This window comes from Aegilops tauschii, chromosome 6 (assembly GCF_002575655.3).
Source record: "Aegilops tauschii subsp. strangulata cultivar AL8/78 chromosome 6, Aet v6.0, whole genome shotgun sequence".
Lineage (NCBI taxonomy): Eukaryota > Viridiplantae > Streptophyta > Magnoliopsida > Poales > Poaceae > Aegilops > Aegilops tauschii.
In genome coordinates this window covers 104,123,121-104,150,467 of record NC_053040.3, presented here as the reverse complement: position 1 = coordinate 104,150,467, position 27,347 = coordinate 104,123,121, and the positions used below count along the sequence as shown (strand labels likewise).

Below are 27,347 nucleotides of genomic sequence, written 5' to 3'. Positions count from 1 at the left end.
CTATTTGTTAACATGATGATACAGCCAATAGTTTTGGGCTAGCCAGTTTGTTCACATGATGTTTTTCTTTTACAACCTATCAGGGAGCGAATGGATAATGGATGAAAACAATATATTATTGTCTTTATGTGGCAATGTGATTCCAGGCTGATGTTCATTTTTTAAAATATATTTTAAGTGATATCACAAACATTGTGTATCCATTTAAACTATACATGTTTCGAAACACTATTATTTATTTTCAGACGTGTGTTGCACGTGCAAACTTACTAGTGACATGGAAAACCAACTTAGTGGTTGGCTCCTCCCAATATACGAAATCAGGTAAATAGGAGTCATTATTGCCATTGATTTTGGTTTAATATTCTTCGTCCAATCTTCACAAAGTTAGGTTGTGATGCACTCCCTCTATCTCATAATATAAAAGCGTTTTTGAAGTTATGTTAGCTTTAACAATGCTCTTACATTATGGGACGGGTGGAGTAACTCCTTAGATGTCCGATCCCGCGCCCGACCGGCCACGGGAGCAACAACCGGCCCGCCTTAACCTCCACTGCGCACAACCTGAGGCGCTCGATCCCCTCTCTCCACCACGATGGCACCATCGCCTTCCGCCGCAGCTAGCTCCTGCACCGGCCCACGAGCAGCCGCAATGCCCCCCTTATGCCCTCGGCTCCTTCGACGCCTGCCCGGCCAGTGAGCCAACCTCTGTCGCCTGGCACCCGTTGCGGAAATTTGCCCGCGCTGCAAGCTACGGCACCATCCCTCGGCTGCCTCCTATGGACACCAGAACGCCTCCTCCTCCCATTATTCCTTCGCCGGATTTGCACTCCAGCCACCAGTCTCTTTCATGTTCTCTTTGTCAGACTGTCTGAAATCCCCAATCCTTAGCTTCTCCTTGGTGATATCGTAGAAAACTCAAAAGAGTATATAAACTGGGATAATTGAATATAAAGTAGCGATGTGGGACTATTGAATATTGAATAGATGAATGAATTGGCCCTTGGATCGTGCACGACGTGCAAGCCGTGGCTAAGTACGAGAACAATGACTTTTTTTTCACTTTAAAAAGGACCGTGGGTTGAATACGGTAAACTACAGGGATTTATTAGCAAAATTCCTGAATGAACAGTTTTCTCCCTTAAAAATGGACTGCGAATTGAATACTAAAAAACACAGATACTTCTCTGCAGAACTGCGAATGGTGAACGGACAAAAGCAATCGGTACGCTATTAGTAGGTAAAGATTATTTCAAGTCATATTTTAAATGTGTCTAGCCCGTTTATCCTTTGACGTTTCTCTGTGTAAGATATTTTATTTTCACTTACCCACCTACCAACATGATTTCTAACTATGTACTCGAGAGAGCTCCTAAAAAACATACAATCGTTGTGTCAACAATATTTCCAAGCAATTATTGTGTCCGGTTGCCTGCCGTTTGACGGGCAACACAAGGCTGCCACCTATCTAGTAATCCATGAAATCCTCAAAAAGAAATATGTAGTAATCCATGACACCAGGCGACAGACACGCAATTCAAAGAAGCAACCATGCCGAAGATCATGTTCATCCTTCTGCTCATCCTTTCCCTCCTCTCCCAGTCCATACAGAAAATCTATGATAGATTTGCTCAGGAAAAAAATCCATACAGAAGAGTCGCACTCCCCCACGGTGAAGTACCACTCTCCTCTGGCCAGTCCCGACCACACCAGCATGGACATGTTGGTGCCAACCTGCAGCTTCCATCTTCCTCATGCGACTGCTGCAGCGTGCATGGATGAGAGCAAACTATATAACACCGTAAGCTTGGATTTGATTTTCTCCAAAATCTCACAATAACTAAACAAAAGTAAAGGTGGATCTTCCATCGCCCTTTAAGATAGCTATAAGAGGTCTTGTGTGAGTGGTAGTTCACATTGGGGGACTTCTACGTATTTATAGCTGGCCTCTGGGCTAGGGATAGCATCTTCGTGCATGCATGCATGACAAATGCATTCTAAAACAGATGAAAATTCATATATTTGTGGTGTGTGTTGTACGCAATGCGAATGATCCCTCCGCCGAGCATCTAGTTTGTGTGCGAATATATTTCAAGAGAAGAAATACTTTCACGTCTTCCGAGTGAAGGAGAATATTGGAGTACTATCTTCTCTTATATAGGGAATCAACCTTACATGTAATATTAATTCTTCAAAAAGAATTCTCTTTGAAAAAGAAGCATTTTACCGATTCCACGCAAAGTCATTTATCATGTTCCGTTTTTTAACCTGGAAAGAGAAGGGAGCTCCTTCAATACACTACAGAAGCAGAGATTTGACCCGTTGTTTTACAAACCAGCCGAAAACGAGGGAAATCAACCTTCCATGTAAGAGGTCTTTGAGATCTTTTTTCAGAGCAAAAGGCCTAAGGCCGGTCCCTTTATCAAGTAAAGCCATAGAGTTCAACAGATTCGCTCCCTCATCATCGTTCAAACTTGAGTCTCTGAATTTTAATCCATGTAAATGAAACTTTCAGTAATATCATTTCAGAAACGAGCTTTGGGACCGCCGGGCTGAAAACTGTTAACTCGATGCCATGCTCTCTGGACTTGGTGCAAGAATGTTGTCAAACAAACCATGAGACCATCCCGCAAAAAAAAACCATGAGACCATGAGACTAAGTAAGTCTGGATAAACTGGCTGGCTGGTTGGACGGTTGTCCTATATGTAAGCTCAGGAAAATCCTGATATCTTCTTGCGAACAACAGAATCGTACCGCTCACTGCCATGTACTGTAGGATGTGAAGGATTGCTCAGGCGCTAAGCATCCCAAGAAGCTGTTTTCTGTATATTGTGCATTGATCAATTAATCAAGAGATGTTATTTGGCTGTATAACAGTTCTGTATGCAACAATGGTGTAGCCAAGTGACAGTGACGTTTTCAGTAATGAGAGAATACCATATTGCCTGAATGAAAGTAATAATGTGAAGTTTATGTTGTCGTTGCTTTGATACACTATGTCTTGATGCTGGCCGAAAGCATGTTCTGGCCTTGATAGACAGAACCAGGGAACCTGGCGAACAGGCCCTGTTTTGTATCTTTTGCTTGGGGCTGCCGTTTGCTCTTTTCTCTGCTCTGTTCTGTACTATTTCCACTCTCTAATCGCAATGAACAGCAGTGATCACTGCATTTTCGTAAAAAAGAATGTCTTGTGAAAATTAAAATAATACTTAGCGGAGACACGATTCACTAAAGCATAAAGTTTGCTCCACTCCTTCAAGCGGCCCAATGCCCCATGGTCTATCTAGCTGTTTGCTCTCTTCTATCAAATCACATGAACATCAAATTTCCTCTGACCGGCCCAGATTAGCAAGGACAAATTGATACCAACAAACAGTTTCCAATTTCCTTGGCTCCTTGGATTTGTAGAGTCCTCGGAGAGGATGTCGGCCAGGGCCATGTAGACGAGGATCCTGGCCATGGCAGAGTCGAGGCCATGTTTAGAAAATTCACTCCGGCTGTCATACAAGTATGTTGTCCAAGATTTGGCATGACTAAAATTCAAACTTTTGATGAAGGTAACTGCCGCAAATTCAGTCCGGCTGTACTAGAATTCTGTAACCTGCGATGTAAGCACACAACTAGCTTTATTTTAAAAAAGGGGCGCTTTATTTACTTAAATTTTTTAATCTCATATATAGCTAAATAAAAGTGAAGATAAATCTTCCATCACCTGTAGGCTATAAGCTAAGCCATAAGCAGTCTTGTGTGTGCTGAACTATTAGCAGTGCTAATTCACCGTGTGGGACGTTTGAACATTTATAACTGGACTCCCGAGTCCGAAATAGCATAGCATTCGCACGTGTACATGTAAGATACATGCATTCTAAACGTCGAAGCATATTCAAATATTTGCAGCGTGGACCACGCACAACGCGAATGACCCGTCCACCAAGCATATAGTTTGCGTGTGGCTCTCGCTCATCCGAATAGTATGTCAAGAAAAGGAGTAATTTTAAGCTTTTTCAAAGTGAAAGGAGACATTGAAATGCTATCTTCTTGTTTGTACGGAATCACGCAGGATGGAACACCACCAACTAACAAGTCATCAGATTTGGTACAGAAATAGAACTTGGCGATATCATGTCCAAGTGCAACCCTATTCGCCCCTCTCTTAATCTTCACCAAAATGACCTTGGGCAGTTGACTCATCACTTGAATAGGCTCCCAGCTTTTTCCGGTCAACGAACGCGGATATATCCAACATATGATCTAATTAAGAGAAAATCATACACATGCAAACAGTCTATTTTTTAAATACTACACTTGTATACAAGGCCACTATCAAAATTATAATTTGCAGCTATACAAAGTCACTAACACCAATCGAGATAAAATTGATGAGGTTTGCCTCGTACTAGCAACCGAGAACATTAATATCCCATGCATGCATGCGGGGGTGAAAAGGTTGGTTTGAATGCACCGAATTAATCAACCAACGAGGAGTGAGAGAGTTGTATTGTTGTGCGTTGGAGAGAAAAATACGCATTAGTTAACACGTCAAGCGAGGGAAAAAGACTACTCCCTCCATCCATCTATATAAGGCCTAACCCCAAATTTTATTTTTCCATCTATACAAGGCCAAATGAGCTAACCCATGTGTCTCCCTTTTAATTCTCTCTTGCAAGTCGTGTGTGGTCCATTCCTCGTGAAAATGTGCTGGCCGCTACATTGATTTGCTTGCATGCATAGCGCCATCATCTTCTATATCTAAATAAGAACACTCCACTAGATGATTTTCCTAGATCCTCGTGAAGCCACGTCATCTGAATTGTTGCAGCCATTGATGTGGTATAGATCAGCAATCGGCAGCCGTTTTTTCATGAGTACTAGAAGATTCCCCACACGTTGCTGCGGCACTTCATGCATTTTATAAAAAGCTTTGAACAAGCACTTCCCAAGAGAAAAAGACATGAAAAAAATAACGGCTGCTGATTTCCAATGGCTTTGATCAGTATTTCCAATGGAGCAGCGAGAGATAAATTTGCATGCGGGGGATTAAGTGAGGGAGTCCAGCGGCTAGGCATTTAAAAGAGGCCGCGTGCAAGATTTACACGGGACCCAAAATCTGGTTTGCCTGTGATTTGGTTGGTCAAATACTACTCCCAAAATCTGCTCCTCCTTCTACGCACATGCCTTGGTACGAGAGATTCAAAAGTCATGTCCTATATAGATGGAAGGAGGAAGTAGTTTGCAACATTAACTTTAGTGGCCATTAGTTTCTACCTTGATACCTGTAATATGGTTTTTTTACGGAATGCCAACATAAAGCCGAGCAAGCGTGGAGCTCTGCCTCCTTCACGCTGAATAAGACTGAGATAAAATCCCAAGACGAAGGACCTTACCAATGTCATCAGTCATCACATACAACAATTCCTGTAGTACTGAGATAAATTTTTCTTGGAACATAGACGCTAGGAGCGTCCGGCTTTAAATTAATAAAGCCACCAGGCAGGATCCACACATACTTAAGTCTTACAAACCGAATAAAACAGTCATCGAACCCAAGGCTCAGAATAAAGCTAAGCAGGCAACAGCCAGAAGTTCAAGAGCACAAAAGCGGAGCATCAAGTAGATAGATAGCTAAAAGTAGGGGTCTCATGATCAAGCAGTCGTCCCTTGTCGTGCCTTCACCATGGTCGTCTTGATCAGCTCCATAGTCTCGTTCATGCATTCCACGTCACGCTTCTTCCCCAGCGGCGCCCATACCTGAAGGAAAATGTGACATTTGAAGATGATGTCAGCAGGGTGGGCCGGGAACTTGTGCTTTATCGTAATTTTGTTCCGAACCGTCCAAAGGGACCAAAGCAGCGCCCCAACGCATCTCGAAACGATCCTTGCATTGGCCCCTCTTTGCGTCGTTAAGATAGAAAGAGCATCGTGGCTAGACTGTGGATTCCAATTTTGTTTGAAAGCATCTCTAACCGCACTCTACGCAAATCTAGCGAGCACACAGCCAAAGAACACGTGGTTTGCGTTTTCCTCTAAACTGCAAGTGGTGCATGTTCCGTCGCCGGCCCATTGCATTTGGCCACATTATCAGAAGTTGGTAAGCGGTTGCGAAACATTTGCCACAAGAAAATCTTGATTTTGAGAGGAATACCGGCCTTCCATAGCCCCCTAGCTATATCAAGCGTAGTGCCCTCGGAGAGCTTGTCGTACAGGGACTTGACCGTAAATTTCTTGGAGGAGGTCAACTTCCACGTAATCGTATCCGCCCCACTACTACGCATCAGTCCTTCCAAGTCAGCCGCCAATGAGCAGCTGGCGGCCTCCGTTGTCTCTAGCGTCCTAATAAAGGAGATGGTAGACGGTTGGACTCGCAAAGCATCGGCCACCATAATGTTGGTGTCCGTTGCGAGTTGGTACAATTTTGGATGAGATTGCCACAACCGTTCCTGACCCCACCAATGATCGAGCCAGAAGCGCGTGGACTTGCCATCGTTGACACAGAACTGCGCACCCACTGCAAAAGCCGGTCGTACCGCTTGGACCCCATTCCAAAAGGCCGAACCATTGCTTTTAGCCTTGAACAAATTCCCATCCGGAAAATATTTAGCCCGGAGGATGTCTACCCAGAGTCCCGACTCGTTTTGGGTAAGACGCCACCACCACTTAGTAAGCAGGGCCACGTTCATGAGTTTAGAATTCATAACACCCAAGCCGCCGAATTTTTTTGGCCTACAAACCGCTGCCTATTTCACTAAGTGGTACTTGCGCTTGGTCCCAGCTCCTTCCCAAAAGAACCGAGAGCGCGGAGTATCGAATCTAGCGTGAACCCCATCCGCAAGTAGGAACATTCCCATTGTGAAAATAGGAAGGGAGGATAAGCTCGAGTTGGTGAGAATAAGCCTCGCCGCCGAGGACATAAACCTGCCCCTCCAAGGGCTCACTCGGTTAGCAACTTTCCCATACAGCGGCTCCCATTCCGCTATGGTTAGTTTCTTGGTCGAGATCGAGAGGCCCAGGTACTTAATCGGGAAGCTCCCTAGCTTGCAATTGAGTAGATTGGCGATCCGAGCACTTTCTAGATCATCCACCCCAATGGTGATCACTTCGCTCTTCAGAAAGTTGATCTTAAGCCCCGATAAAATCTCAAAAGCGAGCAGTAGTAACTTGATGGTAGCTATGTTGTGGTCGTCGAGCTCGAACAAGAGCATCGTATCATCTGCGTATTGCAGATGCGTAACCCCACCAGGAATAAGGTGGGCTACAAGCCCTTTACTGTGTCCCGCTACCCTCGCTTTATTAATCATGGCCGCTAGGGCATCCGCGACAAAGTTAAAAATGAGAGGCGAGCTTGGGTCTCCCTGACGGAGACCACGTTTGTTACGGAAAAACTTACCCATTGTGCCATTGACAGTGACCGCCGTGTGCCCACTACACATGAGGTGCATGATGCGATGCACGAAATCTGCCTCAAAACCCTTTTTGAGGAAGACCTCTCGCACAAACTCCCAGTTCACGCGATCATAGGCTTTCTCGAAGTCTAATTTAAGAAGCACTCCCTGTGCGTTGGTGCGTTTTAACTCGTGAACTATTTCTTGTAACGCGATTGGTCCCTCAAGTACGTTTCGTCGTTTGAGAAAACCTGTCTGACTAGAACTAATGATACGTTGAGCGGCCGGAGCCAAACGGGAGGCATAAGCTTTCACACAAATTTTGAAAGGAACGTTAATCAGGGTGATGGGTCTAAAAAGCTTAATGTTATCCGCCCCTTTCACCTTAGGAATAAGGCTAATGGCTCCATAGTTCAGGCGAGAAAGGTCAACCGTGCCTAAAGCAAGGCCGTTGACGATATCGTAGAACAGGTGCTTAAGGCAAGGCCAGAATCTCTTGAAGAACTCGACAGGCCACCCGTCCGGCCCGGGCGCCGTGCTCGTTTTCATGTCGTCAAGAGACTGATCTATTTCCTCGGGCAGAAAAGCAAGAGCAAGCCTATCGTTCTCCTCCGAAGAGACAAGCTCCGCGGGATCCCACAGATCATCGCGCAAGCAGAGCGGTTTTTCGACGGCCGTCCCCAAAAGGCCTATAAAAAACTCATAAATATGAGCCACAATTTGTTCCTGCGTCAACAGGAGCCCGTGCTCGGATTGAAGACCCACAATGAAGCACTTCCTTTTCCTCCCGTTCGCATAGGCGTGGAAATATCCGGTGTTTGCGTCTCCTTTCGTGACCCATTTGACTCCGCCCCTGCGTCGCCAGTACTCCTTCGCATGCAAAATCGCCGTGACTTGGTTTTCCAAGGCGTACCTATGGGCCCAATCGTCCTCCAAAAAGGGACGGCGATCTGCTTCCGCATCTAACAGTGCAATTGTCTCTACAATACGCGCGCAAGCCTTCTTGGATTCGCTATTGTGGTTAGCGCCCCACCCGCGCAGGAAAGCACGGAGCTTGCCTGCTGCTGCGTTCCAGCGCTCCGCTGGCCCACGTTGGGGCCCCAATTGGGTACAGATCGCTCCCCATCGATCTACCACCATCTGGGCGAAACCCTCCGCTTCGAACCAATCCGTTTTGAAGTAGAATCTAGGGCTACGCCGGATGAGATCCTCCCCTAAGGAAATATCAGCGGCACATGGTCTGATCCAATGCGCGTCTCCGCCACGAGAGAACACATGGGAAACAGGACCTCCCATTCGGGCGTAAAAAAATACCCTATCCAACACGCTACGCACCGGTTGAGTTTGTTTGTTAGTCCAGGTATATCTGGCCCCGGTCCGCGCCACTTCATCCAATGCTGCTGCCGCAATGGCATTATTGAATAAGGACACCCTAGTCCAATCGATATTAGCATTATTCTTGTCCGCCCCTGAGCGTATCAAGTTAAAATCACCACCAACAACCACAGGGAGGTTGTTTGCCCTTTTGGCCCCAACCAGGTTTGTCAGTTCAAGAAGGAACGCTGGCGATGTGGAGTGATCCGCTGGCCCATAAACACACATGACAACCCACGACAAACCAGATACACGATGTTTAATAGTTGCAGACAAAAAGAAAACACCAACATCCCATTGCAATACATCACATACATCCCTATTACAACCCATCAAAATGCCACGAGAATGCCCCACGGAGGGAACCCAATGCCAATCAAATCGTTGAAGGGGGTCGTACGCGAGAAGTTCTCTGAATGTAAAATCAGTTTTGATCGTCTCCTGCAGCACAACCACATCGATACGTTCTTTGTCCATGTACTCGTTAAGCTGAGTACGACGGCCACCGTGGCCACAACCACGGATATTCCAGAACATGTACCTCATTTATATAATCCTATTTCGTAGGCGCACACCCTGAGAGTACATGTCGTTTCACGGCCATTTGAAGGAAGGACACCAGCTTCCCTAGCTTGTGTCGCTTCATCGGGCATGCCCTCGTCACCAGCCTCTACTGGTACGATGGCTAACGAGTTGCTGTCAGCGCAGCGAACAGCAGCAGCAGCCAGCGCTGCTTGCGCCTCTTCCCTAGCTCGCACGAGTGGTATAATATTGTTCTGAGAACCGCTAATCGCCACTCCACAATCATCTAAAATGCTCGCCAGGTGATCGTCCGAGAAAGCATTTAGAATACGGAAAGAGGGCAAGGGATTACCTGAGGAGTCCATGTTCTTATCGGCGATGCGGAGCTTGGCGCTCTCCATGGATGATAGGTCGCCCAGCTTGGCCTTGGCCCGAACGCTGGGAGCTCTCTGCACCACCGGGGTCGCCTTGGAGCGCCTGGCCTTGCTGCTCGTTCCAGTCGCCCACAACGCTGCCCCCAACTCTCCACCAAGGTCCGACGCAATCACCGCCGCCACGATCATCGCCTGTTTGTTAGCCGGCTTCCTCCCCGCCGTTTTCTTAGGTTGCCGACCAGCGCTGTTGGAACCATGTCGCGGAGCAGGCGTCATGTCGGCCCCCTCGTTCACCATGCAGCCAGAGTCCGCCCCCACGGCCACTAGAGAGGATGAGGCAGGGAGAGGAGCAGCAGCGGGGCCCCCACCCGCGCCAAGGTGTGCCGCCACCTCCTGGATCGGGGCAGAGAAGTTGGACCCGTATTCATTGAAGGTCAGCTCCAGAGAGCGAGCGAGCGGAGGCACACTCACCGCGGTGTCCTGAGTCGCCACCCCAATAGCCCCAGCATCAGCCGACAGCGCTCCCAGCTTGTCCCAAGTTTCCGTGTCAATGGAGGTGTCCTGAATGCTATCGTCTTGTTCCTCCCCCATGTCGAGCATCTTGGAGTCCTGGTTCGCCGCAGCACTAGGAGCGCCCTCGCCCCCTTGCTGGTCATTGCCTGGTTCAGCCCTGCCTTGCTTGGAGTTGCCCTGAGACCGTGCTTCCTTTGACAGATCAGCGTCCTTGGGGGAGGATGGGAAGGGCCAGAGCCGTGCACAGACCGCTCTCCACCCCTTTTGGGAAGGGTCTCATGCTCAACCTTGATCTGATAGCCCTCATGATTGAACCACACCTCGATAACTCCATTAAGCTTCTCCGGGGCTTTGCAAGCGAGCTTCATTCGAACAGGTCCCAACATGATCAGCGATAACTCATCGACCACAATCGGCCGGCCCAGCATCCAGAACCCCTACTTGATGCGGTCTTCACGCCTATGTTTCTTTGGGATGCCATGGAGCCTAACCCATGTCTCAGGCATCACCATAGGCTGGATCTCCTCGTGAAGCATGTCGCACACACACGCAGTGATGTCGTTGATAGACAGAAACAACTTCCCGCTCGATTTTGCCATGTGTAACAGATCTGCAAAAGGAAAGACCACCACGAAATCGTCATCTCCCACTTGAGTGACCTGCCAATCCCAATCGCCCGTCACCATGTGCTTCAGCTCTTGTTTAAGGATACAGAGATTAAGCTTTCCCGGCTCCGCACAGAGGATGGCCGCGTTCTTGATACGAGCATCAATGGGGGCCTCAGACTCGTCGTCGTCTTCAAACACGAGGCAGAAGAAACCCTCCCTAGAGATGGCACTTCCCATGATTTGAAGATGCAATTGCCGGCCCCTCGTCGGGCAGTGTGCGGACGCATGCCCTTCTTCCTTGCAGAGAACACAGAGGGGCAAGAACTTGCATTTGGATTGGTAGTGACAAAGGCGCCCGCACTAGAAACACTCGACTTCCGATACCTCCTCCACCGGGATGGGCTCCTCCGCCGTGCCCTTGGACGCTGTGGGTAGCGCCACCGCCAGTGGATCTACGGGCGCACGCGGCTTCTTGGCCATCAGATCCCCGTGGCCCCCACCACAGTTTGGATGAGCCTCTTGCTTCCTCTCAAGCTCGCGCCGCCGCTGGAGGACCTTCTTCTTCTTGCGCTCTTGCTGTTGGATCCACCACGGGGGAGGAGGACCCCAGCCCCCCTCGCGCCCGCCTTGGTCGCGAGATCCACCGCGCTCTTCTCTGACCTCGCGCCCACCAGAGCGCTCGCGCATCACGCGCTTCGCGTTGTCGCGCAGCTCGCGTTCCCTGCGCCTCTCCGCCTCCGGATCTGGGATCTCCATCGGCCGCTTGTCGGCGCGCCGGTCGCCCATCACCACCTCGTGAAGGAATGGAGGAGGGGGGAGGAGGGGGCATATCTTGAGAGTGCGGGCGGAATGAGCGAGGCGCCGCACCTCACTAGTGGTGGCTGGAAACCCTAAATGGGGATCCAGGCAACCCCTCCGCATCCATTTATAGCCGGTGGTTGGCCGTGGGTCGGGCCGAGACACTTTGGGCCGCGGAGGCGCGTGTGACCGCGAGTCCATGGCCATCTCCTGACCCCGCCCCACAGGCAAACCAGAGCCGGAACCCGACAGGCCAACCAGCCCAGGCCCAACACCCGCAGCCAGCCCCGCACCCGAAGTCGGCCCAGGTCTGTCACCCACTGCCGGCCCATCCGTCCCAACCCTAGGGCTCGGAGCGGTGCGCATCTCCTCCCGAACGGACGGCGCCACCGCCGCCGCCGCAGGGGGCGCCGGCAGGCACGACCAGTCCTCCCTGGACATCTCCGGCCGGCCCTCCAGCAAGCACGCCGCCGTCTTGGACCTGAGTTGCGCCGCCCCCGACGGAGCTCCAACCCCCAAGCCCGAACGGGCCAACGTCGTCGGCTGCCAGATGCGCGAGGCCATGGCCCTGGAGCCGCGGCCGCCCGGCGCAAAGCGCCGCCCGCGCCCCGAGCCCGCCTCTCTCTCTGACGCCGCAAAGGCCACGAAATCTCCGATCGACGGCCCGTCTGGCACCGCATGCAGGCCCCGCTCCGACTCCGAATCCACATCCACGTCCTCGACATCCGAATCCTCCGCCGCCAGCGCCCAAAAGCGGTTGGAGCGAGCGCCACCCCCCGCCGGTGTTGCGCCGTCGCGGCCCTCCACGCCGCTCACCTGGGGGAAGCACGCGCCACGACGGACCACGGACCAGCCCGCCGGCGTAGCCGAGGCCGGCGCCCGCACCGATGCGGGCGCGCAGTCGCCCGCGCAGACGTCCTCCCGAACACCTAACAGCTCGCACATTTTCAGAATCACCCCCCTCACTGAGATAAAATTGAAGAGGAGGTGCCCAATTAGTAGGACCGGAGATCATAGGAACAACAGGGCTGCAGAAACAAAGAGTTCCTCACGACGTCACTTATTGTTCAATTCTGTTTTTTAAATAAAATATGCCTTTATTGACTCATAACTTCATATCAAATTAATACAAAGCATACAAGTTCAGCACTAGCTTTTGCATTATTAGGACGTACACAATGAGGAACACTACACTTGTATGTAATTCCTATCGTCGGACTTCCGACGCTCCTGTTATCCTTGACTAGTCGACTAGCGAGTAGTGACCGCTGGTGTCATGATTACAGGTTTAATTTGGAATATTCCTCATTTAATTTTTTTAGTTTACCTAAATTGTTCGTGTTGTAGTATCCGTTTGAGTTTCAGTAGCAATATGCGTTTCTTGAGATTTCAGCAAGGTAAGAGCAAGGTAAAGCATTATCAATCTTTTGTTGTTTACCTGTAACTAAATTATTGTAACACTGTCGCTAAGAAAAACAAGCTGTAGTTTCCTCGACTTTGTGCCCTCCAGTCTCGGGACCAGGCACCTAAGGTCCACGTCGACGGCAAGGAGAGGTCGACGATGCAGGGAGCCACACGCCGTGTTCTACTGCCTCATGAATATTTTGAACAACACCGGCGTGGAGGCGGTGATGGTGTGCCACACGGACACGGCCAGCTGGAACCTGAGGCATGTTGCCTTCTATGCTTGTGCTGCAAAAAATATATAACTCCGCATACATGTATTGGCAATGGGAAAAGCTTCCCTTCAGACTAGCCACGGTGGATACAGCGATTATGAGTCAAACGACTAGTCTAGACTAGTCGCTCGACTAGTCTAGACTAGTCGCTCGACTAGTCTACGAGTCGCAAAGTGGATGTCGACTCATTTTCTCGTGTAGACTACAAATAGGAGTCGAGCTGTGGATGGACTAGTCGACACATACGAGTCGAGCGACTCAAAAAAGAGAGCTGCCTCAGCTGGGACGAGGCGCCGCCAGCACCCACTGCCCTGCCACCGCCGCCGCCACCCACCGCCGGGACGGCGGATGGCGCAGCCAGGTGCGGCGGCCGGCCGGAGCTCGTGCTCAGGCAGCGACCATGGCCGTGACCCATAGGGGCGCGCGGCCTTGAGACGAGAGAGAAGGAAGAGAGAGAGAGGAGAGGAAAGGAGGAGGCATGGCGGTGGTCGGCGGGCTCGCCGGCGGCAGCGGCAGGGACCGGTAGAAGGCGGGAGGAGGCACGGGTCGCGTGCGCGCGTGCTCCCATGCGTGATGGCGCTGGCGGCGGCGATTGGAGTGGTCGGGAGCTAGGGTTCCAGTGGCTGGGGGCTAAGTAGGCTGGCCATTTGGGCCCAAATGGGCCAGCTGGGGGTGCTGCGTGGTGCTGGGCTAGTATTTAGACAGTGGCTGGTCCTATGGCATACCCACTTGGGCCCAGAACACTGCATAGCCCAATTATTTAGACAGTGGCTGGTTTTATTGCATACTGTACTGTTAGTATATACTACATACTACCACTAGGTATTAGTAGCTGAGTACTACAGTACCATGTCGACTAGTCTAGCACTAGTCTAGACTAGTCTCGATTAGTCTATGAGTCTCTACCTCGGAACGACTCGTCAACTCGTCGACTCGTAAACCTTGAGTGGATAGTAACATAGAGTAGTAACATGCATATGTTAGTACTCTATGTTACTACCTCCATAGTGGGTAGTAACATAGAGGTAGTAACTTGAAGGTTTTCATTTATTGTTTTGTGGGATCTAACTTTGTGATCCATATGTGGCATGTATCAATATGAAATTAACTTTGTGATCCATATGATAATCCTACTGTTTGTGCTATATGAAGCACAATCAATCCTTTGTTCAAAAAGCATGTCCTAACTAGTGTCTTGATGTGATATATCACTTGCTCAATGAAGCAAGCAAAAGCAAAAAGACGTCAAGTGAAGCTCACTATTTTGGTAATTCAGGCTACACCTACACACGCTGATTCAGACTTAGAAATTCAGACACAGATGTGAGTAAAGACTTGGCAGTACAGAAATTCCCTGAAGACCTACACACGCTGAATCAAGTATTCTAGACGCTGAACACAGAAATTACCTAATGATGCAAATTCGAGCTAAAGAAATTGCAATTGGCGAAGATTGAATTAAAAGCAGAAATTTATACCATGTAGGGTTTGCAGTAGAGGATTCCATGAGAGGTGGGGGGGGGGGGGGGGGGGGGGGGGGGGGTTACAGGTACGATGGTGTCGACGGGCTGGCGGACGAGCTCGTCAGAGCGTCGGGGTAGAAAAGTTGTTGTGGCCAGTGGCTGGCGCACGAGCTTGCCGGGGCGCCGGGGACGTGCTGCTGCGGCGGCGAAGTCGCCAATGACCGAACTGGCGCCGCCTCCCTACGGGCACCAGACTTGGCCACGATTCGGGTGGCTTCGCGCCGCCGGCCGGCGAGACGGAGAGCGTGGCGAGGGAGATGGAGGCGGCAGCGAGGGAGAGGATGGAGGCGGCAGGGAAGGAGAGGATGGAGCGGTAGGGAAAGCTGTTTTTTTTTTCTTTTTCTTCGCGATGGGGACGCCGAAGCGGATCGGTTTGCATTAAAAATTTGTTGTATGAAGCGCGAAGTTACGTAACCAGCTATGTTACTGCTATACACTCTGTCCTCGTTAAATCATGGGCGTTGCTACAAATCAACCGCGAAATCATCCGCCTAAACAACCGTCCGATCTGATGGAAACTGGCCGTTCGATCGCAACAAACAGAGCCGTCGTCTCTCTCTGTTCTCCCGTCGATCACGCACAGAAGCACCAACTACCTCGTCTTCCTTCTCTGCTGCGTCGGCTACCTCACAGCACCAGAGCCAGCACGGCAAAAAGCTTCAGCGCAACAGCTTCCATGGCAGCAGCGCTCGGAGCGAAGCACTGACGGCGCCCGGCGGAGATTCAATGACCCCGTGGCGCTTCACTGCAGCTCCGGCAAAGTTTCATTGCAGCCCCGGCGGAGCTTCAATGACCCGCCGCGGCGCTCCATTGCAACCCCGATGAAGATTCAACGACCCTGCAGCCCTTCACTGCAATTACGGCAACGCTTCATTGCAGTCCCGATGGAGATTCAACGACCCTGCGGCGCTTCACTGCAACTCCGGCAACGCTTCATTACAGCCCCGACGGAGCAATGAGCCGCCGACGAGCGCTACATTGCAGCACCCGCGGCCGCCGATGAGTGTCCATCGTGTGGCACAACAACGCCAGCCACTGCAGCCTTACCACGCTCCGTCGTGTGGCACAACATCGCCGGCCAGTGCAGCGTCGATGTCCCTTCCGCTGCAATGGTGCTCGACGTCGTATTTTGCAGTGGCGTTCGTTGCCCCACAACACTGCTGTGCAGCCGCAGTAGTTCGCTGGTGGCTCGGGTATGCAGCGTCGGCGTGCTTCTGCAACAGAGATGCTGAGCGAATCACCGCCCATGCTACATCGACGGCTTAGTAGCCAAGCCTGCGCTCGCGCATACGCGGCCGTGCCCCCTAGCGCCCCCGGTGGTCACCGCCCCTCGCAGCATCTGGATCCATGTGCTTGCAAGACGGCGACGGTGGTTTGCAGCGGCGGTGCAGAACGACGGTGGTTTGCAGCGGCGGTGTAAAGGTAGTGTAGAACTCGGGCTGCAGCAACGCGAGGCGGTGGCGGTTGCGGCACCGGTCTAAGGCGACGGGCGATGGCCGCTGGTGTGTGATGTAGTGTGCTAATGGAAGAAGAAAACATCGATAAGGAATGAGTGGCTCGGGCCTGTGGAGAAGAGATAAGGGAGAGGAAGCAATAAAGCGGTGAGCGAGCACCAGCCTACATGGACGCGTGGCAAGCGTCGAAGGAGGCTTAAGAGACAGAACAATCAGTCGGATGATTTTTAACGTTTTCCTTAAATCATTGCCATGTATGCAAATATGCTGAGTTGGAGTCTAAGTTACTGCTAAAGTTACTCCCACTATGGCCAGTCTCAGCCGGTGGATGGCACATTAGCGTCCCCTGCCTTCGCTGGCTGCCACGCGTCTCGTGGGCCCTTATCCAGAATCACCTTTGGTTCCCCGTTTTCTCCAGATCGAACATCTCATCCTCATCCCATATTTCTCCTGTCTTGATTTCACGGGACACTAGTACAAGCCACCACGACTGCAGAAACCGGCTGGTGCAAGCCGCCGCCACCTACCACTGCACTGCAAGTAGCACCACCACCTACCTCAAGCGAGACGACCTACTACTTCCACTGTGCAGCGGATCTCTTTGAGATGCAGGCTGAACCACCGGGTGCTCCAAGGTTGGAGCGACCGTTGGGTGCTGCAAGGTGGCACTGACCGCTACAAGGTCCGTCGTCGGGGTGCTGCAGACGACCACCGACGTCTCCCGTCTTGCAAGTAGTGCCCTGTTGCCATGGCGATGCGGCGAAGGAAGAGAAGAGACGACATGTGTGGCCAGGGACAAAGCGGTGTTGCTGCTTAGGCGAGTTTCTGAAACAACGAGTTGCAAACGGCGACAACAACAACGGTGGTGCTGCTACAACATCATCTTTCAACGCGGTCGGAGATGTTGTTTGCAATTTTTTTAATGTGGCTCTTGTTGCAGAAAATTAGACGTGGCTGAAGATGTTGTTAGAGTTTTTGTAATCAGAAAATTAGAGGAGAAAAAGTTTTGCAACATGAGTCTTGTTGCGGAAAATTAGAGAAGACAATTTTTTTGCAACATGACTCTTGTTGCCGGAGATTAGAGAAGTGAAGGTTTACAACAAGGGTCATGTTGCATGAAATTAAAGAAAAGCAGATTTTTTGCAACAAGAGTTTTGTGCAGAAAAAATAAAGAAGAAAAATGACACAACAACTCACATCATCGAATCGGATAGCTCGTGAGGCGGCGGATCTTTGTCCGCGGACGTGTAGCACATCCCCATTGACAGTCCTGCTATTAGGTTTGCCAAGACAGAGTGCTGGCTGCAGTTGGCAAAGTCCTTCGGATTGTACTAAAATTCAGTTGTCTGTGATTTTCGGCATAACTCAACATTAACCCTTTTGATGACGGTATCGCTACCGCAAATGCCCGCTATAGGTGCATGGATGAGCAACCTATATAATAGTGTAAGCTAGATTTGGTTTTCTCCAAAAAATCTCACACAAATAACTAAATAGAAGTGAAGTTGGATCCTCCATCACCATGTAAGCTAGCTGCAAGCCTTGTGTGTTTGTGCTGAAGTACGAGGAAGTGGTAGTTCATCGTGGGGGACGTCTTCGTATTTATAGCTGGACTCTGGACTAGGATAGCATCTGTGCGTACAACGTACATGCAAGATGCATGCATTCTACTAGTAAAACCGAAGCAAATTCATATATCCGTGGTGTGATCTGTACGCAATCTAGTTTTGCGTGCGAGACTCATCAATGATCCGAGCATCTAGTTTGCGTGCGACTCCCTCATCTGAATGATATGTTTTCAAGAGAAAGAAATACTATTACGTTTTCCTAGTTTCGACAAAGGGTGAATTTTATTGGCACAAAATGAAGCATCAAAAGGATATAATCACCTGAGCACACACCCGTCCTCTGCATAGATAGGATGCACATAGCCAACACCAACACACACAAAAAGAAAAACACCAACAATTGACAAAGTCATATAAGACCAACGCTATGTGTAGGCGAGGAAAAAGAATTCCAAAGTGATCAGATACGCGATCGACAAACTATAGCAATAACTATATCTGCACCAATCATCTAATGACTCCACATGAACGACGAGGTCCTTCAACAGCAACGGCTTCAAGAACGGAGTGACGTTGACGCAGTCTCCACCACCGGATCCAAGCATCGACCCAGAATCTAGATTTTCAACCTGAAAAATCAGTCGGAGCATATCCAAACAATGCCTTCAAGAAGGTAACGACGTAAAAAAAACGTCGCCATTGCCAGGGAACCAGACCTAGGCTTTCACCCCGGAGCTGAAGACTGAGTGCACATAGCACCATCATCGAAGTCACTTGTGTATTGTCGCCACCATTTTTTCGTGATCCCAGCAGCTACATGCGATGTTCGACCGACGCCACTGCATCACCAATTCAAATAAGAGGAACCTGGACAGGATGCTGAAAATAAGTAGAAAAGACATGCTTGATAGAATCTCAGCACTGTCATCTGGTTGACGACCATTTCTCATCGACAAGTTCCATTTAAATAAACTACTGAGAAATGATCTTGTAATCTTACTATGCTTCTTTATTCTAACAAAGTGGTAGGTTGATGAAGCTTAGAAGAAACCTGAAAGAGAGATTGACTTGAAAAGAAGATTTGAGCAAAGCATGAAAATTCAATGGATAAATGTCAAAGAAGAAACTTGTGCTTTGATAATTCTGATTATGGCATTTCAGATGATCAGCTACCATGTTCGCCAACTTTGGCAAAATAACCTCATGCATGGTGTTTTCATGTTTTGCAATCATAATTAAGTTTCTTTGCTCGATGATGTATGTAGTGTGATCAAAATGGTGTTTGGGTCTTCGTTTAGCTAGATAATTAAAATGTTTGTAAAACTCGTTTGTTTGTTCTTTTGATCTAAATAGCAAGGAAATATTGACACATTTCATGTTGCACCGACATGCTCTAGAATCACTATTAATTTGCTATCAGTAGAATTCTGTTATATTTTTAACCACTATTGCTTATCTGCACTATTAACTCGCTAACAACTATGGCAGCTTGATTAGTGTGCACAGTAACGCCTCAAGAGGTGCGCCCCAGCCACTAGTCCATACAGAAGAGTCGCACTCCCCCACGATGAACTACCACTCTCCTCTGGCCAGTCCCGACAACACCATCATGGACATGTCGATGCCTACCCGCAGCTTCCATCTTCCTCATGCGAATGCTGCAGTGTGCATGGATGAGAGCAAACTATATAACACCGTAAGCTTGGATTTGATTTTCTCCAATATCTCACAATAACTCAATAAAAGTAAAGGTGGATCTTCCATCGCCCTTTAAGCTAGCTATAAGCGGTCTTGTGTGCATGCTGAACTACGTGGAGAGTGGTCGTTCACCGTGGGGGACTTCAACATAAAACAGAAGAAAATTCATAAATTTGTGGTGTTGGTTGTACGCAATGCGAATGATCCATACGCCGAGCATCTAGTTTGTGTGTGAATAATCTGTCAAGAGAAGAAAGTATACGTTCTTTGAGTGAAGGAGAAAATTGGAGTACTATCCTCTCCTATATATGAAATCAACCTTACATGTAATAATTCTACAAAAAGAGACATAAAAATCTGCACTGTTCACTTTATTCTAATTTTTCCAGCAACAGTCGGCGACATATTATCATGTTTTGCAGCCATGAAGCATGCAAACTACATTTTCTCTAGATATTCAACTTGTCAAGGATATATGCATCTTTGCCTAGTGGCTCCACTCTTTTTGCATCACCAGGCGGGAGGCTATCACCTCTATCTTTGAAGAGATAAATCTTGCAAACATAGTACCTCTTTCCCAGAACAAGTGCATTGGGGTTTCTTCAGCACCCTGGTTACAGTTTGGACAGGATGTGTCATCTGGTGCATGCCCTTTGTTTGAAGCAAAGACCTAGCATTGATTCTGCAGTGTGCAACCAACCATAAGAAAATATTTGTGCTTGAGCCTGCTGGAGCTAGACCAAATCATCTTGAAAAAGGGATGCCCTTCCTCCTCCCCCATCAATCTATTATACATACTCATAGATGAGTACTTGTTAGCTACTCCATTGGTAGTCCATTTGTCCTTTCCATTTTCCTCAATCCGTGGAAGGATTTCTTGTAAGAGGTTGAACTGCTCATATGCTGATAGGGACTGCTTGTGGATTTATTAAGTGGTAACAATTATCTGGGATACAAGCTTGATTCGATACACAAATGGCGAAGGAAGAACTAGGGTTCGGAGACAGAGGGAGTAGGTAGCCGCCGGGTTCGCCCTGATCCTCTGGATGGATCTCCCTACTGGTGCGGGTGCTGATAAGTAGTAGTTTGGCTGGGCCTATTGGACCCACTCTGGCCCAGTCACTCTTGCGTTGGCCTTGGCCTGTCGACGAGGCCGGCCCTCACCTGGTCCGTTGCTGATGGTACGTGGGGCCGGCATGTCAGGGGTAGGGATGCTGACATCCCCCCAGCTTGTGTTGAGGCTTGACCCCAAGCCTCTGCTTGAGGGAACTTGTCGAAGAGCGCGGCCTTGTCCTCCCAGGTGGTGCCCAGCGTGGATTCAGGTGACCACTGCACCTGGACTTGCTCGATCATTGCGCCCGCCGTCTTGCGCCAACGTGTTTGAAGGATCGCCACTGGTACAGCCTTCGCGTCCTGTTCCACCGGCAGGTGCGTCGACGCCTCCATGCCTGGGAGAAGTGCTCGACGCAGCAAAGAAACGTGGATGACCGGGTGCACCGTTGCTCCAGGAGGCAGCTGCAGCTTGTAAGCAACGTCATTTATCTTGGCGATGATGGGAAAAGGCCCAAAAAACTTGAAGGAGAGTTTGTGATTCGCCTGTGGTGCGACTGAAGCTTGGATGTATGGTTGCAGTTTGAGATAAACTTCGTCCCCCACCTCAAATTGCTTCCAAGATCGCTTCTTGTCAGCTAGCGCCTTCATGCATTGACGTGCCCGATTCAAATGCTGTTGGAGGATGTTCTGAATGACAGTTCTTTCTTCCAACCAAGACTGCAACGATTGCACTGAACAGTCCTCCGAGGCTGTGACGCCCCACTAGCATGGTTCGTGACCAAACAAAGCTTTGAATGGGGACATACCGATAGCTGAGTGGTGAGATGAGTTGTACCAGAATTGTGCCATAGGTATCCAGTAGCTCCAGCGCTTCGGGCAAGCTTGCGTGAAACACCGCAGATATGTTTCCAGACACTGATTGACACGCTCCGTTTGCCCATCCGTTTGTGGGTGATTGGCTGTACTGAGACGAAGCTCGGAACCAGCGTGCTTGAAAAGCTCTTGCCAGAAGTGGCTGGTGAAGACCGGATCACGATCCGAGACAATTGCACCCGGTAACCCATGCAGCTTGTAAATCTGGTTCATGTAGAGGAGGGCCACTTTGGATGCAGTGTAGGGATGCGCCAATGGGAGGAAGTGCGCGAACTTGGTGCGCTTGTCCACAATCACCAGGAGACAGTTGAACTGAGCTGATTGCGGGAGCCCGTCGATGAAATCCATGGATATCATCTCCCAAGGAGCTGTGGGAATGGGAAGTGGCTGAAGAAGTCCCGGGGAAGCAGCACGGTCTGGTTTTGCTTGCTGGCAAATTGTGCAGCAGCGAATGTATTGGTGAATGTGTGTCTTCATCTTCGGCCATGCAAACAGGCGTCTGATACGGCGGTAAGTGGCTGGGATCCCAGAGTGACCTCCCATAGGACTGTTATGGAAGGCGCTGATGATGCGCTGTTGCAATGCATTTGAGCCACCCAGCCAAATTCGACCACGGAAACGAAGAATCCCTTGAGTAAGAGAGAAACGGTCCTTTGGGTCGGCCCGGATGGCAAGCTATTCCAGGAGCTTCTGTGCTTGGGGATGAGAGTTATAGCTGGCCACAACATCATCCAGCCATGTTGGCTGGCAGGAGGTGACAGCCGCTAACATCTCTGTTGGTTCCGCTCTTGAGAGGGGATCTGCGGCGTTGTTATCTATCCCTTTTTTGTATCTGATGGAGTATTGGAGGCCAAGCAACTTTGTGAAAGCTTTTTGTTGCCAGGGTGTCGAGAGCCGCTGTTCCTCCAAGTGAATCAAGCTTTTTTGATCAGTCGGGATGGTGAATTCTCCATGTTGCAGGTACGGGCGCCATTGATCCACAGCCACTATCACTGCCAAGTATTCTTTCTCATACGTGGATAATCCTTGATAGCGCGGGGCCAATGCTTTGCTCATGAAAGCGATCGGGTGCCCTCCTTGTTGTAGCACCGCTCCTATCCCTCTGTTGCCGGCGTCCGTTTCTACACAGAATGGTTTGGTAAAGTCTGGCAATGCGAGGACCGGAGCTGTTGTGAGCTGAGTTTTGAGGAGTTGAAACGCCGTTTCTGTGTGCTGAGTCCACACAAACGGTACCCCCTTTTTGAGGAGATTGAACAGTGGGCGCGCAATGACACCAAAGTTGCGCACAAAGCGTCTGTAGTAGCCAGCCAGTCCCAGAAAGCTGCGCACCTCCTTGACAGTGGTTGGTGTCTTCCATTCAGAGACTGCTTTAATCTTGGTTGGATCCGTAGCTACGCCCTCCGCGCTGACTACATGTCCCAGATATGCCACTTTGTGTTGGCCGAAGGCACACTTGCTGAATTTAACCTTCCACTGATCTCTGCGGAGTAGTTCGAGGACTTGCCGCAGGTGCTTGATATGGTCGCATAGAGTACGGCTGAAGACCAAAATGTCGTCGAAGAATAGCAGCACGCAGTGGCGTAGAAGGGGGTGCAAGGTATTGGTGACCGCACCGTTGAATGTCCCCGGTCCACCTGCCAGCCCTGAAATAGACCACGCGGAATTCATAATGGCCCGAGTGTGTGTGGAATGCTATCTTGTACTCCTCCCCCTCAGCGAGCCTGATTTGGTGGTAACCTACCCGCAGATCTAGTTTGGAGAACCAACAGGCACCATGCAGCTCGTCTAACAGTTCTTCAATGACTGGTATGGGAAACTTTGTAATGCACGTGATGGCATTCAGGTGACGATAGTCGACGCAGAGCCTCCAAGTCCCGTCCTTCTTTTTGACCAGAATTACCGGTGAAGCGAAAGGACTGTTGCTTCTTTGTATCACTCCGGTACGCAACAGCTCTGCCACTTGACGCTCGATCTCGTCCTTGTGCTCCGGCTTGTGACGATACGGACGTACGTTGAACGGCTGCGCGCCCGGTATAAGAGGAATGTGGTGATCACACTCACGCCGTGGGGGCAATTCTGTTGGCTCCTCAAAGAGATCAGGAAATTCAGCAATGACTTGTTGGAGAGCTTCTGGGTTGTTTGTGCTTTGCTCACCGTCCAGTTCCACTGTGTGTAGCTGCACCATGTAAGCCACTGCATTGTTTTTGCACAATCCTTGTAATTGCAGACTATTGATGAGCAAACAATCAGTTGACTCCGCTTCGTGGCCCAGGAGCGAGATCACTCCTTGTGCTGACGGCATTGCAATGGATTTGGCTTTCCAGTCAACTGTCATGGGAATGTGCTCCTCTAGCCAGTCCATCCCCAATATCGCGTCATACACACCCAAGGATAGTACCTTCAAATCTGTGGTGAACTCATGTCCTTGTGTATACCAACTGCACTGCGGGATGATGGCTGAGCATTTCAATTCACCGCCATCAGCTACCCGTACTCTGTAAGTTTTGCTCAAAGGTGCAACTCCTTCCAGAAACTTGGCCAGATCGGTGTTGACAAAAGATGTCGAACTCCCTGAATCCACCAACATCAGCGCTTCGCGCCCCTGAATCCATGCCTGCAGCTGGAATGCTTTAGCTGAAACTCCTCCAGATATCGCTGAGCGTGAAATAGCCATCACTGTTTCTTCAAGCTGTTCTGTCGTCTCTGTCACACTGTCTATGCCAAAGAGCTCAAGTAATTCCTCGACAACGTGTAGTTGAACAGAGGTGGGACACACATGATCGTGCCCCCACTGCTCGCCGCACTTGAAACAGAGGCCACGAGCACGCCTGTAGTCTCGCAGCGTCTTGAGCTTGGTGGTGTCCACTCTTGCTGCTTCGGTGCCCCGCCGATCGGTCGCCCCTGGTGCCGTCGCGTTGGGACGCGTTGGGGGTGGCGGGAGTGGCAACGGTCCATTGGCGCGGATCTGTGCCTCGGGAGGTCGTGGCAGATGCTGACGGAGTGGTTCAGCACGACCACCATCCGCCACCTCTTCTTGGAGGAGAGCCAGCGCGCAGGCCGTGTCCAAATCGGGTGGGCGCTGGACCAACACCACCGCTCGGATGTCCGGTCGCAGGCCCTCGACGAAGCGTGTCAAAAAGTAAAACGGATGAATGGTGTCAGAATATGAACTCAGATGATTGATAATCAATTCAAATTTCTCTATGTAATCTGCTACTGTAGAATCCTGTCGTACAGTATAAAATTGCCTAATCCACATTTGATGCCTATCACGGCCGAAGCGCGTGCAAAGTAATGCGGCAAACGAATCCCAGTCATAATTAGAGAGTTTTTTCTGGATCGATTGGAGCCAAATCGATGCGGATCCAGAGAAGTTGAGGGCTGTCATAGGTCCAAAACTTGCGGTGTATACCGAACATCTGAAAGTATTGCTCACATAACGTTTTCCACAAATTCGGGTTCTCCCCAGAGAATTGTGGAAACATGATGGAAGGATGAGCTTGCCCCAACCCTGTCAGGAGCTGGCTTGCGTGTGCAAATGGAGAAAGCGGTGCCGTTGGAGGGATGGGATCAGACTGACCGTTGGCCGGGAGTGGCGGCGGCGTGCGAAACGACGCCGCCGGCAACCCCCGTGTGATGTCGAAGACGCCGTGGTCATGGGACCCGTGGATCACTCCGCCCGCGCCTGGCTCGGGCCCGATGGGGGCACCGAGAGTCGCCAGGTGTGGAGAGTGAAGTTTCTCCGTTGGGAGCACCACCGTAGGAGCTGAGGTCGACGAGGGGCGCTCCCGTTGGAGCGCCGTGACCGCCGCGCCAAGCTCTGCGATGCGTTTCTCCAGATCCGGCCGCCAGGCGACCAGATCGTCGATCTTGGTCGTCTGGGCTTGGATCGTTGCGATTGATGTGGAGTGAGCGACCAGTGTCGCGTCCAGCCGGTCGAGGAAGGCCTGGATCGATGGATCCATGGCTGTGAGCTCGGATCGGGCCTGACGGATGCGCCGTGTTTCGATGAATTGGGCCAGTGTGGAGACGGAAGGGAGGTGAGTGGTCTCTGGTACCAGATGATAGGGACTGCTTGTGGATCTATTAAGCGGTAACAATTATCTGGGATACAAGCTTGATTCGATACACAAATGGCGAAGGAAGAACTAGGGTTTGGAGACAGAGGGAGTAGGTAGCCGCCGGGTTCGCCTTGATCCTCTGGATGGATCTCCCTGTTGGTGCGGGTGCTGATAAGTAGTAGTTTGGCTGGGCCTATTGGACCCACTCTGGCCCAGTCACTCTTGCGTTGGCCTTGGCCTGTCGACGAGGCCGGCCCTCACCTGGTCCGTTGCTGATGGTACGTGGGGCCGGCATGTCAGGGGTAGGGACGCTGACATATGCTGTAGTTGACCTAGTATTGTTTCCATTTTCCTCAATCTGCAACCTTGTTGTAACTAAACGCTATTGTTTCTTGTCAATACCACAACATTTTCACAATGAAATATGTTCCTTCATACATAACTTTTGCCATCCGCTTATTTGGAAGTTCATAAAAAAGAATTTGGAAAAAGAGAGGCTTGTCTGTGATTTGCATGACAATTAGACACTAATACAGATAAAAGAAACTAGAGCAGCAGAACATGGATGTTTGTAGTCTATTGTTGGTTGGTATATACTCAATTCGAATGCACCAGCAGCTAAAATTTCCTCTGGCCGCTCCGGCCAATACAGAAATGTTGATCCCAACCGGGTAGCTTTCGTTTGCCTAGAACTTTTACGTTCATGAAATCCTCGGCGAAAGTATCCATGAAAGCAGTGTCGAGGGCTTAGCTGACAAATTCAGTCCGGTTGTACTAAAATTCAGTAGCCTGCGATGTAAGCACACAACTAATATATAAGCCTGTGATGGCTGTTACCGCTGCGAACACCTGGTGCAGCTCGCAACGTATGTAACACTGTTGGCCTAGATTTGCTTTTCTCCAAAATCTCATATATAGCTAAATAAAAGTGAAGATGGATCTTCCATCACCTGTAGGCTATAAGCTAAGCCATAAGCAGTCTTGTGTGTGCTAAACTATTAGCAGTGGTAATTCACCGTATGGGACGTTTGAACATTTATAGCTGGACTCCAGAGTCCGGAATAGGATAGCATTCGCGTGCATTCTGAATGTCGAAGCATATCCAAATATTTGCAGCATGGACCGCGCACAACGCGAATGACCCACTGAGCATCTAGTTTGTGTGTGGCTCTCGCTCATCCGAATAGTATGTCAAGAAAAGGAGTAATTTGATACATAAATAGAACTTGGCAATATCATGTCCAAGTGCAACCCTATTCTCCCCTCTCTTAATCTTCACCAAAATGGCCTTGGGCAGTTGACTCATCACTTGAATAGGCTCCCAGCTTCTGCCGGTCAACGAACACAGATATATCCACACTAGTACGTAGAAAACAGGGCTTTGGTTCGGCCAGAAAAGCACATTAATCCCGGTTGCATTACGAACCGGAACTAATGTGAGCATTAGTCCCGGTTCGAGCGGCTAGGGCACCGTACAGGCATTAGTCCTGGTTCAAATGGGACCTTTAGTCCCGGTTGGTGCCACGAACCGGGACTAAAGGGTGCGATGCCCATTAGTACCGGTTCGTGGCACCAACCGGTACTAAAGGTTAGACCTTTAGTCCCGGTTCGAGCCACCAACCGGTACTAATGGGGTTTGAGGCATTAGTACCGGTTCGTGGCACGAACCGGTACTAAAGGTCCCGTTTTCAAACTCTACCCCCCCCCCCCCGGATCGCCTTTTCAGTTTTGTAAAAAGCAAAAGAAAATGATAAAAACTTCAAAAATTAAAATCCTTCCAGATGTAGTTATGTTACTACATGTACTAGTTAGGAAAATTTAAAAACTTAAATTTGGACATGTTTTGCAAAAAGTGTAGGGAAAATGTAA

General features: G+C 49.8%; 1 protein-coding gene and 1 long non-coding RNA gene across 2 annotated transcripts; both read right to left on the bottom strand.

Annotated features, from left to right (window-relative positions):
- Positions 1 to 5,434: 5,434 nt before the first annotated feature.
- LOC120966215 (uncharacterized) lies at positions 5,435 to 16,297 on the bottom strand. Its single transcript, XR_006665097.1, has 2 exons — positions 14,796 to 16,297; positions 5,435 to 5,749 (listed from the first exon to the last, which is right to left on the bottom strand). It is a non-coding gene; the product is annotated as an uncharacterized lncRNA (long non-coding RNA).
- A 4,313-nt stretch (positions 16,298 to 20,610) lies between these two features.
- Positions 20,611 to 25,382, bottom strand: LOC141025861 (uncharacterized). Its single transcript, XM_073501792.1, has 4 exons — positions 24,972 to 25,382; positions 23,159 to 24,643; positions 21,351 to 21,846; positions 20,611 to 21,248 (listed from the first exon to the last, which is right to left on the bottom strand). Exons 1-4 carry the CDS (start codon positions 25,380 to 25,382, stop codon positions 20,611 to 20,613), a joined length of 3,030 nt encoding a protein of 1,009 aa, XP_073357893.1.
- Between the last annotated feature and the right edge of the window lie 1,965 nt (positions 25,383 to 27,347).